Raw genomic sequence first — 16,116 nt, 5'->3', positions numbered from 1 at the left:
GAAATTAAAGCTAAAAACTTTACTTTAAGAAGGCACCTGTACGAGTTGGACTTGGCAGGAAAGTCAAGTCCGTTTTTCTTAGTAAATTATTATTATAAAAACCTCCATGGAGTCAAAGACTCATCGTGGGCAGTCAACTGTTATACACAGTTTATCAAACTGTGCCTTAAATATATTTACTGTCTCTGCACACACCACACTCTCGGGCAATGCATTCCAATCACTCACCACTCTCCATGCAAAAACCTGCTCCTCACTCCCTTGCTCACACCCTCCTTATACAGCTTCCAGGAATGACCTCTTGTTCTCCTGCTATCCTCACCCATTCTGTTCAAAACCTCCCCGACATTAATCTGGTAATAACCTCTTAATAGCTTATATGTCTCAATCATATCCCCCCTTCCTTTTATCCACCAATTTCTGCAGAGTGTCAATCTGTCTTCATACTCTACATTCCAGAGACTAGAAACCACCTTAGTCAATCGCCTCTGAACTTTTTCCAACGCAATTTCATCTTTTTGAAAACCAGGTGACCAGATCTGTGCACAGTAATCCATATGTGGCCTGATCAAAGCCTTATACAAAGGAACCATAACATCCTTACTTCTACAAGTCAATGTCCTCCGCATCATTCCCATTATCCGCTGTGTTGTCTTCACTATTTTAGTAACATATCCCCGAAATTTTAGGTACTTGTCTACAATCACTCCCAGATCTCTCATTTCCTCTACCAAGATATTTGCACCCATTGTGTACTTTACATCCCATCTCTGCTTCCTAAATTTCAAACATTACACTTTGAAACATTGAATTGACATCCCCACTTATTTATCCAGATTACCAGTGTATTCAAGTCCTCTTGCAATGCTACAGCATCCACACTACTCCTGACAGTTCTCCCCAACTTTGCATCATCTGCAAACAACTGCACATCACCATTCAGACGTCTCCAGATATCATTTACATACAAATTAAACAGCAATGAACCCAAAACAGACCCTTGAGGTACACCACTGGTAACTTTCCTCTTCTTGGATATCGCTCCTCCATAGACAACTCGCTGATACCTATCCGACAGCCAATCTACTGTTCAGTCCCATCCGTTCCAATTTAATTACCAGCTTGTCATGTGGCAATTTATCAAACGCCTTTGCAAAATCTAAATATACCACTGTATATGCAACACCCTTATTCAACGCATTTGTCACTTTATTATAAAAAGCAAGCAGGTTGCTAAAGCACGATCTTCCTTTAACAAATCCATGCTGGCCACCAAAGAGTATTTTTCTGTTGCCAACCCAATTCTGAATGTTATTCCTAACTTCCTAATACCTTGACCACAACCCCAGACACACAGACTGGTCATAATTCAAAGCCATACTCTTATCACTTCCCTTATGAATTGGAACTTGACCCAGTGAGAGACTCATGTTGAAAAGATATACAAAAGCTGTTGTTAACTCTCTGGCACATTCCCTCAAGACACGTAGTGAAATAGCATCAAGTCCCACAGCCTTATTTACATCAAGTCTATTCAATTCCTCCTGTTCACTTATTAACCGTTCCTCCTCCTCCTTTCAAGTTCTGCATGATGCCACATTCATAAGAATGAAACACTTTTAGAAATTGCTCACGAAATATCTCAACTATATATCCTCCGCAGCAGTTATCATTCCTCCGTTTTCACCAATCAATCCCATTCTACCATAATCATTCTTTCTTCTACTGGCGACATATCGAAAAAACTCCTTAGGATTTTTTTTGGCCGCTTTAGCTAACTGCTGCTCATACAGCATTTTTGCTACCCTTATCAAGCAAGTCACCTTCCTCGCCTGCTCTTTGTACTTCTCATGCAACTGGTTGTTTTTATTATATATATATATATATATATATATATATATATATATATATATATATATATATATATATATAATTTTGTGTTTCTTCGGTTGTCATAACTACTCATCTTGTGCTTCTATAATACCTTCTTCCAGATTGCATACCTTATCATTTGATTAATCCATTTTACACCCACTCTATTTATTTACCCTCTTGACCCTTGGAATACACTTTGATATTGCCTCCACCAAATAGTTCTTGAGTATGTCCCAAGCCGCATTGATATCCTTTCCATCCAGTTCCTATTTCCAATTTATTATCGCAAGCTGTTTCTTCACCCAAAAGCCAGATTAATAATGCTAACGAAATTTAATCATAAAAGGTTAACCTAAATAAATTAATTGTTTGGCCTTTGACCACGTTTTCTATGTCAGATTTCTGAGTTTTGTCAAGTGTCAAATTTATCTACTTAAATAAAATTAAGTAGATAAGTGTGAAATTATTTTTCTTTTAGGAAAGTCAGTTCTATACATACATACGTACCGGCCACTTAATTATAAACTAATTTTACGTATTAGGCATGCCACTGCCAATACCGATCCTCTTCAATTCCTTGGGACATAGTTCGTGAGATATGGATTAGGAACAGCCTCCATTAAATACTTTGGTCAACTGCTGCACACAGGAATATCTCTACAAGCCTTCAGAGACTGCGATCTCGTTCCTGAGAGACTATCTTTGCACAGTTACGTCTCTTAGGCAAGCAATGCGGGTTATTTTTCTACTGATTAAACATCCGGTATCTTTTGCCGTGTTTTTAAAATCGTAGTTCCAGCCGGACGGACGCCACAATAAGCTCTTTATCGAGCGATGAAAGATTCCCCACCTCCATAGTGATCAACACTATTGACTATTACAGCCTATCAGCATTCATAAATAGTTGCCTAGACGTACTTCACTAAGTTTTATATATACTATACACTGTAAATCACGTTTCTAGTTCAGTGGCCGATATGTGGGTATATCGCATAGATGAAATTTTATTCAACAGAACAAAAATTTTGTTGTTTAACGGTTTTATGAATCTTTCTTTGGGCACCGTTATCTTAATTCTTCCCAACTGACTTACCACATTAGTAAGTTATCGCATGTAATTTATCTAAATATAAAAAAAAAAAAAATTTCCTGCTACTTTGAGATTACTTTGTATCCTTAGATTTTTTCAAGATGCTTAGTTGAATAATCAAACAGTTTAGATTCGTGTATTGTCTAGATAGCGATATTTGAAGTTACAGAAAGTTCACCAGTAAATTAATGTTTTTATGTGCAAGAAAAAGCAACCTATTCCACGATGTTGGATTTTCTGTTGTACGATGACGAACACAATCCTCTTATCTCGCCATAATTCCAATTGGTATTTAGCAATCTAAAATTTCAATACGAAGATAAAAAAAAAATGAATTTCACATCAAAGCCACTTTGTTCCTTGGGGAAAAAATTAGCTGATGGTAAACAGACGTGTTCAAGTAAAATGCGGTTCCAAGTGTCCTTTAAAAACTTGAGGTATATTTTAGAGATATACCATATAAGGCGAAGAGAAAAAACAAAATGAAACAATTTTGGTATTTTGATTTTTTTTTTATTTGAATGTAAAAAACACATTACAAAAACTAGAGTGATTAGGGAATGAAATACATGGCACAAGTATGTACATATGGCCTGCCTATAGCACAAACTATAGGAACTTATCTGACTACTGCACACTCCGTTCACCCAAATGGCTCACAAAACACTTTGAAGTTTATTAAAATGCAAATCTTCACTAATAAAGTTAAAAAAAAAAATAATATACATTGTGTGCTGTCTCCCTTGGGAGAATTCGTTTCCTATTTCGATAGTTGGTTTCAGGATAGGGAGGCAATTGAAATGATAGAATTTCCCATACATTGCAAAACAGGAGTTAGAACTAAGTATTGAAAGCGATTAGCTATTCAACTGAATTTTAGTTATATTTTTTTAAAACTAGATGGCATTATTGCCGGCATTTCAATTTATACATTGCTAACAATAGAGATTAGCTCGAGTTCATTTAGCAACTTCAAAAATTGCAAACTCAGGTAAGCAGATCAGATGACAAAATACAATGGTTTTATATATTAAAAAAAAAAAACTATTTTGTCTGGATAGCTAATTCTTAACTATTTAAAAAGGGCAATATCGTGAAATTTCTGCCTGGTTTGCAATTTTATCTTTCTGGAATCAAGTTGCTATTTCTGTGAATAATTGAGAGAATTTTTAAAATGAAAATAATTTGGTAGCAATAAACGTCATTTCAGAAAATACAACAGTACTTTTGTCGTGCATGAAGATAACTTCGAAATCAATAAGAACAAGGATGTATAAGCTGATAGGATTACAAATAGAAACCTTCGTCTAAAATGGGTAAAACAACCCAAGTTTAAAGACTAGTTAACAAAATATCAACAACTCAGTTTAGTCAGATTACAAAACTAATATTTTAAAAAACAAGATATTAGATATGCGAATGATAATCCTTCAATAAAATTAAATTAAACTCTCCACCGTTGAGAATGAGCATTGCAATTGGGTTTAGTTTCGTTTAAAAATTACTTAAATACGCACCATCTGGAGAAGCTAAGAGATCGGTAACGAATGGGGCAACATGCCCCATTTGTTACGAATTTCGAAGAAAATCAGCCGGAAATTAAGGTAGGGTATATGAATTAGGGCTTAATTTTTCAACGATTAAAAATAGCTCCAAATGATCAATGACAAGGTTCTCTAGATTACCGTTTGATGCCAATTTTAAAAGTATTTCAGCGTAATTTTGAATAATACCACGGTTGTTAACTTTGTCTGTAGATGGCGCCTCTAGTTCTTAAACATTGTCATCTACTTAATTTACTCAGATAAAAGGTACAAGTGATTACTTTAACGTTTTTTATTCGCTTATTGAATACAAGTACTGCCATCTGGTTAGTATAATCTCAGCTTTGTTGAGGCATCACTGACAATAGTTTTAACCAAAAGAGATCTTATAATGGAGCTATTCACGTCATCGTTTTTGAAGGATTATCACTACATAGCTGAAAAAAAAAATCTGTAGTACACATCTGGACAATATTCAGTGTTCAGCTTAATTATGCAAACTATTCACAATATAGTTTAACCGACAGATGGCGCCTACATAAATTTATCGCGAATTTAGTTTATTTCAAAAGGCGGAACAAAAATGACATGCGCTAAGGGTTATCAATATATTAATTTAAGACGTTGAGCTAATTCTGAAACCTTCAACTTTTTTGCTACATCAGAGCTTACATACTCTAGAATTTGCATATTCTAGCTGCTGAATATTGATCAAAGAGTTCGTAACGATGTAAACATTACGTTTATTGAAGAGAATTTTAGTACTGCATTTGTCAATATAGTCAAAAACGTACAAACTCCTTTGCAGAGAAATATATTGAAATGCAACAGAAATAAAGATCCATTTCCCCCAGTTAGGCATTGCAATAATAGCTGCAAGTTACTGGTAAGATTTAAGTATCGTTCCCAACAACCTAAATAAAACCTTTTACACCACCGTTTTACAAAGTGTAGCAACAATAATGACTGGCCAAACATTTTGCCTTTAAAGGGCATCGTCAAAACGTATGGTCACAAATCCCCACATGACTATTACAGCTAAATATGTCTCAAACAAAACCATACAACTGTCATATGTAAAAAGAAATAAGTAGGTATTAAAGAGAAAAAAAAAACATGTAAACTTTCAAAAAAGCTTAGTTACAAAGCTTGCTGCCTCGAAATTAGATCTACCGTAATGCAGCCATTAAACACCTAAATAAATTTTAGCATTCATTCAAAAGATGGCGCCACAATCTGAGTGCTCCTTGAGCTTTAGCACTGCTAAACTGTTAGATGGTTTAAATTAAAAACGCAAGCTAATAAAGTAGCACCGATTCATTCAGTTACTGACGAATCAACATTAAAATATTTCAGACCCGCGTTGGGAGCTTAAACTCCGGCAAGCCAAAAAACAGTTAATATTTTAAGCAATGCAATAAAAAAACACCAAATCATTAATGGGAAAAAAATGGGGGGTTATATATACGAAAAAAGAGGATGTTTCCTTATTCAGCCATAAAACCCCCAAGCTGATATCATATAGCTCCACTTGTAGACAAGCTGCTACTACTATAAAAGGCACTTGTGACTGGTAAAGCCATTTGCGTATCTGCGATTACAACAATGCCTGCAGGTGAGGAGCAAGATTACAATCAGCCTCCTTCTAGATGCCCACACCAAATCCAACTAGAACAGCCAACTCACCACGAGCTTCAAAGTGACAATGGATGGAATCGATGGAGGTTTCCAACTCTCCTAGATGTAACGACGAATGACTTGATTCGGATAAGATGCGGAGGAAGAGCGGGGGTACCTGCCCTTTCAACTCCACTTCCGCACCTGTCAGATCTTAAATACGCCTGACTGCTGATTAAAACTTCGACGACCACCAACAAAAAACGGAACTACTTTCATCCAGCTATCTCGACACCATCTCGTCAGTGACCACCAAGTAGGATTTCGAAGATTCGTCGTAGGATGTCGACGACCAATAGTCTGCATCGTGAGATTCTCCGAAGTTCTGCGACTGACTGACTTCGACGATACGGTGGGTGCGGAAGCGTTCTAAGATTCCTGCAACTCTTGACTCCAGATCTCCCGGTAGAGGTCGCTTCGAGGGATTTCCGTTCCAACAATCTGTCATTAGTTTCCAACATTCTTCATCGAAATAAGGAAGGCGCTCCGGTCGTAAACCTAAAAACAAAATTAAAAAAAAAAAAATTAACTGAAAGTTCTATTGCTTTCAATTATTTTATAAAAGTAAAAAGCTATAGTGAGGCATCTTGTAATTCAAGATTCTAAATATCGGTGCACATGTTTAATTGCTACATATTTCAAATTAGTGATGGGAATAGCCTTCTATAAGTAGTTAAATAACGACTTGTTTAATATGGTTTAAGCTAAGCATTAAGCGGCGAACGGATATGAGAAATATTGTACAGTAGCCGAAGGGGAAAGGATCCGTAGAAGACTTATGAAGCGCTGTATTCGAATGGAGTTACGTTGTTAGAAGGCATGAAGGCGGAGCGAGAAAAATGAATTAGTGTTAAATATTAAACGTTATTATTAACTTATCGTTTTGCTCCCTGAAATATCAATATATGTTATGAAAACCCTTAAATACGCAGACTGCGAAAGTACACGATACGATAGCTCTTTGAAGTGTCACTAGATGGCAGCACCACGTGAAGTTAATATTAGCCTTGATATAAAAGGATGGTGTAAATGAGTCAAAGAATATCATAGCAGGTTGTCCTTAGTGAATTAAGTTGTCTTTTTAGCAAGAAAGATAATTATGAATAATTCATCGTCCACAATTTTATTGAGGAGATAAAATTTGTTCTACGAGTGAAGAATGTTTCGAGTGAGCCTCAGTAGATCTAGAATTTTTTTTTTAATTGCATCACATTAAGCTTAATATTAAAGTTAATGTTTAATAAAGGCGAAGATTTTGAAGAATAAAGATTAAGGAAGAAGAGAAGCTAAGAAAAAAAAACAGGCATTTTTATTAGTTCAGAAATACGGACAAGGATGCCATACTAAACTAAGCAGAAAATTGGCATTGCCGGTCTTAAACCAATTTCTTGAAACCTCCGTGGATATTAAAGACTAGAAACTGGGTTAATATTGTGAGAGACATGTCAAGATGCATGAGATACGTTGTTCAAGTTTTCTTGATTCAACTTTTTTTTCATACGAAAATGGATGCTGTACGCAGAAGAAGGCTTCATCAGGACATGGATAAATAGGGGGTTGTCGCCGGTTGTTTTAGATTTACGGGAAGAGCAACTTAAATTATGAGGGAAGCTTATTAATGTCTTCATTTAGCGTGTTTTGGCCGGTTTGTTTGTTTCGGGGGAAACAAAAAAAAAACTAGTTTCCAGGAAGAAAAATAGGTTCCAACGAGGAAAAACTTGTATGTCGACTGAGTATGTGGTATTATCAGAGAAAATCTAGAAGTTTATGAAACGAAAATAGAAAAATGTACTTTTGTAGTAATGGTTTAAGACCGTTTTTATAAGTGGATGATACAGAAATCAAATTTCATCCGGGTTATAAATCAAATACATTTTGCTTAAAGAAGTAAGTTTCAAAACTACATAATTACAGAGCTCAATTAATGTTTTATAACAAAAAGTAACAAGAAAAATAACTATCAATTATGTATTTTATTATTGTGATGATAGGTTTGTATCTTACCTCTTTTAATCATGGAAAAGAGTTCCTCTTTGTGCGGACATTGTTCATACACGTAGGGTAATCTTGGCTGACCAGAACAAACATACCAGAATAACACTCCAAAGGCGTAGATGTCAACGCTGCTGTCATATTGGCCTCTAAACATTTCCGGAGCCATGTGGATTGGCGTTCCCACGACGCTACCGCTCATCATCACTTCTACTTTACAGAAACCCAAGTCGGATAGTTTAGCACGATTGTTCTTGTCCAGCTGTGAACGAAGAAGAAAGATTATCAGGACACCCTAACGGCGAACCGCTTGAACTACACTACTAGCACCCAGTCAATGAAATATCATGATAGAGTAACAACATTCTCTAAAAGACTGAGCCCTAGTTTACTACGGAAGCGTTGACGCTTCTTACATGTATCTATGTAACCTTTTAGACCGAGAAACGGATCGATGTTCGTAGAATCTTGCAAGGTATGCCTTTACGTGTACCGACTGATAAGTAGAAAATCTTAGGTTTGGGCAGCTATTGTCAGGGAATGTGGATACCCTTGTAACTGTTGAGAAGATAAACTTGAATTAATCTCATTAAAGGAAGTCTCTTCGTGACCGGCTAATAACGAGTGCATTTCTATTTACTTGCGAACCTGTTTTAAAAAACATTTTACCTCATGCAAAGCTATCCTATGATTGTTCCTCTTAACTCATCGTTGAAGGATTGTGTCGTTTCCTAAACCTAAAAATGGAAGACGTCAAGTAAAAGAAATAGAATTTATTTTAGTTTTGCTTTTTTGCATATATCATTAGTTCGAACTCGACGGGTTTTATTTAGCATTTGGAAATGGGATCATTACTGAAAGAACATTGATCATTATTGGTATCAATCAATTCACTGAAACTGCAGAAGAAATACGAGCATTATGCATGACTACTGTCAGTGAAGAGTGGATCATGTTACGTTTCTATGGTAATGATTGCTACCGCATACATATTTGTGCAATATAAATGGAAATCGCATTTCTCTCATTGAGAAGATTAGTCCACGGCAGTTTATAATCTGAACGAAAATGAATGGTACGCGAGAGAACTACTCAATTGATGAAAATTTGAATGCATAAAATTCGGAATACTGAATTGAAAAAATGATTGCAACTTACCAAGACATTGTGCAATTTGATGTCTCTATGAACCAGGCCTTGACTGTGAAGAAATCTAATTCCTTGAACAACATCAAGCGCCACCTAAAAGCAATAAATTCTGTGATAAAGAATGCGATGTAAACGAAGATCTGTATATTTGCGCAAATCAAATAGCTGAATACCAACTTTAGGAAATTCAAGTCGCTACTAGCTTTTGTTGTTAAATTCTTTCCAAGTACAATAAATTTTTATGAACTATTCTTGTCGACCAATTCGTTCATACATACCTGTAGTCTAGTAATCCACGCCAAGCCATTCCAAAGGGCAGAATAAAGATCTCGATCCATTCTGTCCATGACCAGATAAACGGTAGGCCTTCTATCATGTCGGTAGTCTATTACGGTCCCTCGTAGTTGGACAATTCTATCGTGGGTGGGGATGTTTCTGTAAGAAAAAGTTGTACAGTTAGTAAGCTTATAGTTATTTCTTAAAGAAAGAGAAAATCAAATGAAATCCAGAGCATCTTAACAGAAATGGTAAAATATGCAAAACCAACTTCATTCGCATTTAATTTCCCGAGGCGATTTACGTAGTAGAAGTTAGCAAACATTTCTTTGATATTTCCAAAATATTAAACAAGTTATGAAAGGCCGATATGAAGATTAACATCAGCAATGAGATTTCGATCAATAACGGCTGATCCATTCCACAGCATTAATGTTCAACTAATGGCGATGTGAACAAAATCTTAGCTGAACAGATCGCGAGGTGATTGGGGGGTTGAAGCTTCGAAAAATTAACCATCTCGGTAAGGATCGCTTTGTTAGCGTGAGTAAAATTATAACAAAAGTCCATATTTCGAAAGGGGTGCCGAATGAGAACAAGGGAAATGAAATAGGGACGTTTTTTTTTTTTGTTTGCGAAAGTAGGTTAAGTTATATGACGGCTGCAATCTGACTGCACAGAAAGATGAACAAAGCAAGTTTTTCATAAGAAACTCAAAACATAGGGGCAGTCGTTCGTAGAAGTCACCATCTAGTGAAAAAAAAAAGGGGGGGGGGGAATGTTTTAGATTAAAAGATACTTAAGAATCCAATCACTCGATATTAGCAATGCTCAAATGTGGTTTATATTTCAGAAATATTAGAATTTTGTTTTTATTTCACACTATTGTAATGTCATGACCGTCAAAAAAAAAATAAAAATAAAAAAAATACCACTGGGCCGAGTGTTCCGAAGACTCGGCTCCACTGGTGACGCGAGAAATTTCCCTAATGTTTGAACTGCGAGATAATTTGAGGAATGAAAATTTCATGAATCAATGCACAATAAGATTGAACTGTCGTTAATTACGGAACATCCGCTTATCTTACCTGTGATAGTAAAATTCCATCGCAAGGGTATACCAGTGCTTATCAGCAGGTAAAACAACGGTTTTCACCGCACAGGGAGAGTAACCAGCCCAGGACTTGCACGAGTAAACCACTCCGAAGTGTCCACGTCCGAGCTCCTGACCCAGTTGAGGCATACCTGCACAACCAATAGAAAAAAAAAAAAGGAAGATCGGTTACTTCATATTAAGTAGCAATCGGTCTTTTAAAATAATGTCACTGGCGCGCGCCGAGCTGCAAGATCGAGTTGATTTCGGTTGCTAGGCATAACGTCAAACAACCCACTTTGCAATTCCATAAATTTATTTGAGAATCAGTAATGACATTAAGTCCTAGCTGATAACGGTATATCAGCTAGGACTTCGTTCTTCTTTACGAGGGCAATGCTCGTATCAAGTATCACGAATGACCGGCATGCACTTCCAACCTTGCTCAACCAGCAGCATACTTAAACATTTCATGTAGCGAGAAATTAAAAAATATTTTTTTTTAAATCTAAGTTAAAAATTTATCCCCTATACCAGCGCTTCCCAAACTGTGGGAGGCGGCCCCCTTGGGGGCAGTAGGTTTTGTTGAGGGGGGCCGTGAAATAATGAAAACAAATTTAAAATGTTTTAAGACTAAGTAGATTTTTTTATTTTAAAAGAAACGTATTTAACTTTTATTATTTTTTTATTTCTTTTGTTTTTTTTTATATTTTAATGGAAAAATTCACACATTGGTGTTGGTTCACAAACTTTGCTTCCTGCGTATTTCGGCGCTTAATGAATATTAGTAAATATTGCTTATTCATATGTTTCATTTCAAAGCAGTGGTTAATTGTATTTACTTCGAATGCTCTATAGAGAAGCTCCAAATCTTCCTGTCCCTTTCGCGTTCGTAATCAGGGACTGTTGATATTGGCTTTATATACATATCAAAACTCGTTTTATATTATCACTGTCATCCGAGTTAGTTTTCTGTTACCAATAAAAGTTTCGCATATACTTCACACATGAAAAAAAAAGCTTAAACAAGTTCATGTGGGGAGATAGAACTCCCTTGCAGTGGTAAACAACACCCCTCTCTAACAGCCACTATACGGCAGAGGCAATAAAAACAAATACTTTTATTATGCCGGTGAATAAGGTATGAGGAGTCTGTGTAATATATTTCTCAACAAATAGTGCAATTAGAGACAACTGGGATAAAAACACACTAATTAATGAATCACATGTCCCCTCATACAGAAACTACGTTGTATAGACTGAAACAAAACCATATGTTGCATGGGAAAACACAGTATCTAACTAAAAACTATTGTTATTAATTAGATGTGCGAGTTCGATTTCCCATGGGAGCAATAAAATTCAACCGAACGTGTTAAAACTAAGTAATTATATATATATATATATATATATATATGAATGTTATGGCATTTTCACATGGAATTCGGTTGAAGAGAGTTAGCATTTCAACTCAAACTCAATTGTCAGCTATGTTTTTATCTTTCGGTTGCGCGATCTTTTGTTAATACCGCACCAATCATATGCACGTTTTAATAAACAGACTGCCTTTGCTGTCTGTTTCGCGTTAGGCTTAATTACCGTAAAGGGAGAAAAGTCACAAAAGAGAAAAATGTTCCTAGTCCGGGGATTCCCTTATTCAGGTAATATTCACTAATTTCATGGTCAGTCTGTGGTGTGCCAGTATCGGTAAGTGGTGATATTATTTGATCTATTCTACGTTAAAAAAAATTAACCCTAAGATGGATAAGTGGCTGATAAAAAAAAATAAAAATCCCGCGAACAATCAGAAACAGACTCAAAAAAAAAAAAAGGACAGTATTTCATATTTTACCAGAACAGTCCGCATCGTATTCAGAACCAAACGGTAAGAGGCAAAAACTGTAATATATGCATTTGATTTTTGCAATATTCGCTGTCTATGTTTTGTATTGAATATAAATACAATAAATATTATAATAATATATCTCTATTACGATTTTTTTTCGAGGGGGGCGGTGAAATATTTTAATTTTTGCAAAAGGGGGCCCTGACATCCAGAACTTTGGGAAGCACTGCCCTATACGTACCATATTGCAGAAGATCTTTTAAAGATGAACTCTCCAGAGCTAATCTGGCCACTCTTGGAGCATAAAGACAACGAACCTAAAAAAAAACAAAAAAAACTTTAAATTAGAATGGTCTCAGAAAAAAAAAAGATTCAAGATTGTGATTTAACTATTTAAAACGGATAATAGTTTATGCAAAATTTCTTTAAATCTAAGGACTGAACTACAAAAATCTCAATCCCTTCCATGGCTAATGGTACTAATACGATTGCATTTTAAAATTTGAACATTTGTGAAAGAATGAATGAATAAATTAGCGAAATACGTACATTCCTCCTGTCCTGTTCCCTTCTCTCTAGCCTGTCCACATGTCTATCTTCTAGCTGTTGCAGAGACATGACGAATCTGTCGTGCGATATACGAAGTCTTTGCTGCAATTGAGTACAAACAGACCTTGCTAGACGGGACTCACTTAAACTGGAGAGAATACCCAAAGCCACTTGCTTTTTCCACTCCGAATCTATTCGAGGAGGAAGTTTCCATGGAAACACTTGCGATAGCTGAAAAAGAAAAAAAAACAATCACTCAATGCATGAAGTGAAAATAAATTTGAGTTATTTAAAAATCAAAGCAAAATGTTTTGAAATTGCTCATTACCATATTAGGGATAATTTCTCTTAAGGAATTCGTAGTATTCATGTGACCCACTCGAGGGTTTCGTCACTTTTCGCTCGATTGTATTTATTTGAAGACCTTATCGTTAGCTAGTGAAGTGTGCCTTTTAAAACCAGTTTATTTCAACAACTTACCACTTTCAACGTAAACAGCATGATTGATGGCTATATGAAGGTAAAGAGATCTACCTAAACGACTGTGGCACGCGGTGCATGCGTTAATTGTTGCTTTTTAGCACCTTGGAATTGTTTCCGGCAACAACAGTGCATACGTGATACTACGCGCGCATGCAGCATGAAGGAAAAAACAGACCGTGCTAACATTCCACGAGATATGCAAGATGTTTTAAATAAAGCATATTATAGTGAGAATTAAATTGTTCGTAATACTGAAAATATCGATCGTTTATTATTAAAAAAAAATCTAAATTCTACCTTGAATTACTGAGTAAGATATTGCTCAGTTACAGTTACGCGAAGTTGGATATGAGAATTACAAAACCGTTATGGTTAGGTTAATTCAGTTACAAGAGTTTTTCTTACCTGCCTCATCCTCTGGAGAAGGAACCATAAGACTGAAGAACTTCCTCGTAACGTAATTTCAACCTAAAAAATACAAGACGCCGGAATTAATCTTTGCATTTACAAGAAAAGAAAATGCAATTTCAAATTAAATCATTGAAAAATAGCTAAAATCATGCCCTTGCAACACTACTCGTTCTAGAATGTTTCTTGTTGGGAACAATTTGTTCTTAGATTTGTTCCTGAAGTTCCTAGCCCACCGACGAATAAAATCTATCTTTCCACACGACAGGAGCCCACTAAGAAGGGGAATGAGATTTGAAAAGTCAGAGGGATAGGATAGCATGCCCACGAAACTGCTTGAGAATGGACCACTACAGAACTGATTCAGTTAATATTCGAAGTTTCAAATGTGCTCGTATTTAAGATTAGGTCTGTTATATGAAAACTAGAATTTATTGATACTGATTTATTCCAAACACGCCATACGATACACTTTTCGCTTGTCAGACGTTCAAAGTTCCTGTTAAGAGAGCTTGTTTAGTGGAAGGGAATCCATCATGGAAACTGAATTAAACTGATCTGATTTAAACACTTAATGCGTTTTCTAAATGAGAATGCCCAACAGCTATTCATCTTATTACATTTAAATCCCCACCTATAAGAAGAAAAAAAATTCAGTTCGTTGTGGTCCTATTCCTTCTTGTTTTGATTCAATTAATTCAGTGCTTGTCTAACAACCAACGCCCTCTCTCGAGTCCAGAACAGATGATTGTAGAATATCAAAAGTGTAAAAGACCAAAAAGGTCAAAGCGAGTGTTTCGGGAGACAATAAGAATTGATTATTTCGTTGGTGTTGCAAAACCTGGTAACAAGACACCGGCGAAAATTAATTGCATTGAACAATTTAAGCCGATATGTGGCCATCAAGGTCCGCTCCGTTCCAATAACTGGATCGAAGAGTTATTACCACGGCCGTTAGCGACACGTCTCGTGTTACATGGGCCGATAACATCCTGCTTGACACAAAATAAATTCTGGCTACAATCACAACAGCGAAGGGGTGGGGGGGGGGCCACATACCTGATAAGCTGCAGCGAGTATCTGCTTCAAGGCACCACTCACTTGCTTCGGCTCCTCCCCGCCAGACAGACAGGCTTCTTCAAGGCTCGAGAGGCACCGTTCGAGGGTCCCTGAGAATGAAACGAAATGGGAGAACTTAATCTTGGGCGTGGATCCTTGAAAAAATGAAGGCATTAAAATCTTCGATAACCACTAGTTTCAATGTGCAAACAGGTTTCGAAAATAACTTCAAAATAAACTACATTTAAGGAAAGAAAAAAGGTCTAAAATTTGTTAAATTCAGTATCCAATAAATACGAATTGAAGATGAAAAACAGCTAGTCCAGTCTTGCACATTATGCAAGACCGAACTAACACCTAGAGTTTAAGATAAATTTGGTGAAATGGAAGAACTGAAGTTTTCGGCACACGAAGACCTACCTGTAAATCTTTCTTGTAACCATTCTATGGAACTGGCAAGTTTGGCAGCTACTGCAGTATTAACACGACTCAGAACTAGTTCTTGGATTTCGCTGGTGCAGATATTGACTACTCTGGCAGATGGCATAGTATCGTGATTTAGGAAAGCCATCACTGGAAATTAAAAATACTTTAAATATTAAAAATATCCGTTATGCAAAAAAACACTGAAATTAAAATAAAAATTAATGAAAAAAATTGAAATTAACAAATAAATGATTAAATTATTTGCATGCTTGTTCAAAGTAATTTGATCGTCCTTATTTATAACCCAGAGTAATTAAACATGAAACCACAAGTGAACTATTGTTAAGATTAACTAGTTAACACTTAAGGAACATGAGAAAAGGCGATGCTGAAGTGTACGGACTGATGTGGGTTCCTTATACACCCAAGTGATAACTTTTGGTTGGAAGACCTAGAAAAGCCCAAGTGAAGACGTGCTTCGGATATTGGTACTGGAATCACCTCCTGAGGAGACCCCTCATACTAAATTGTACTCATGGGATCGAATACCGAAGGCCTGATATTAATATTATCACATACAGGCAGGATCCCTTATATACATTTTTTTTCATTCCTAAATATTAACTCGCATCACCCGTTAATAAGCAAA

At 36.1% G+C, this 16,116-nt stretch overlaps 1 protein-coding gene across 1 annotated transcript in view; it reads right to left on the bottom strand.

Moving 5' to 3' along the window:
* Positions 1-3,456: 3,456 nt before the first annotated feature.
* LOC150109215 (dual serine/threonine and tyrosine protein kinase-like) overlaps positions 3,457-16,116 on the bottom strand; it is a 49,049-nt gene continuing 36,389 nt past the window's right edge. The window contains exons 7-16 of the mRNA XM_090406317.1: positions 15,462-15,614; positions 15,042-15,151; positions 13,980-14,042; positions 13,092-13,322; positions 12,784-12,859; positions 10,692-10,848; positions 9,606-9,762; positions 9,337-9,420; positions 8,191-8,440; positions 3,457-6,684 (exon numbers count right to left, since the gene is read on the bottom strand). Coding sequence (XP_090262443.1) covers positions 6,410-6,684; positions 8,191-8,440; positions 9,337-9,420; positions 9,606-9,762; positions 10,692-10,848; positions 12,784-12,859; positions 13,092-13,322; positions 13,980-14,042; positions 15,042-15,151; positions 15,462-15,614 — 1,556 coding nt within the window. The 3' untranslated portion in view covers positions 3,457-6,409. The remainder of the gene's footprint in view (positions 6,685-8,190; positions 8,441-9,336; positions 9,421-9,605; positions 9,763-10,691; positions 10,849-12,783; positions 12,860-13,091; positions 13,323-13,979; positions 14,043-15,041; positions 15,152-15,461; positions 15,615-16,116) is intronic.

This window comes from Typopeltis vanoorti, chromosome 2 (genome assembly GCF_054136105.1).
Source record: "Typopeltis vanoorti isolate ZY-2024b chromosome 2, IOZ_Tvanoo_1.0, whole genome shotgun sequence".
Lineage (NCBI taxonomy): Eukaryota > Metazoa > Arthropoda > Arachnida > Uropygi > Thelyphonidae > Typopeltis > Typopeltis vanoorti.
The sequence above is the reverse complement of the archived record's forward strand: the minus strand, read 5'-3'. Positions and strand labels throughout refer to the sequence as shown.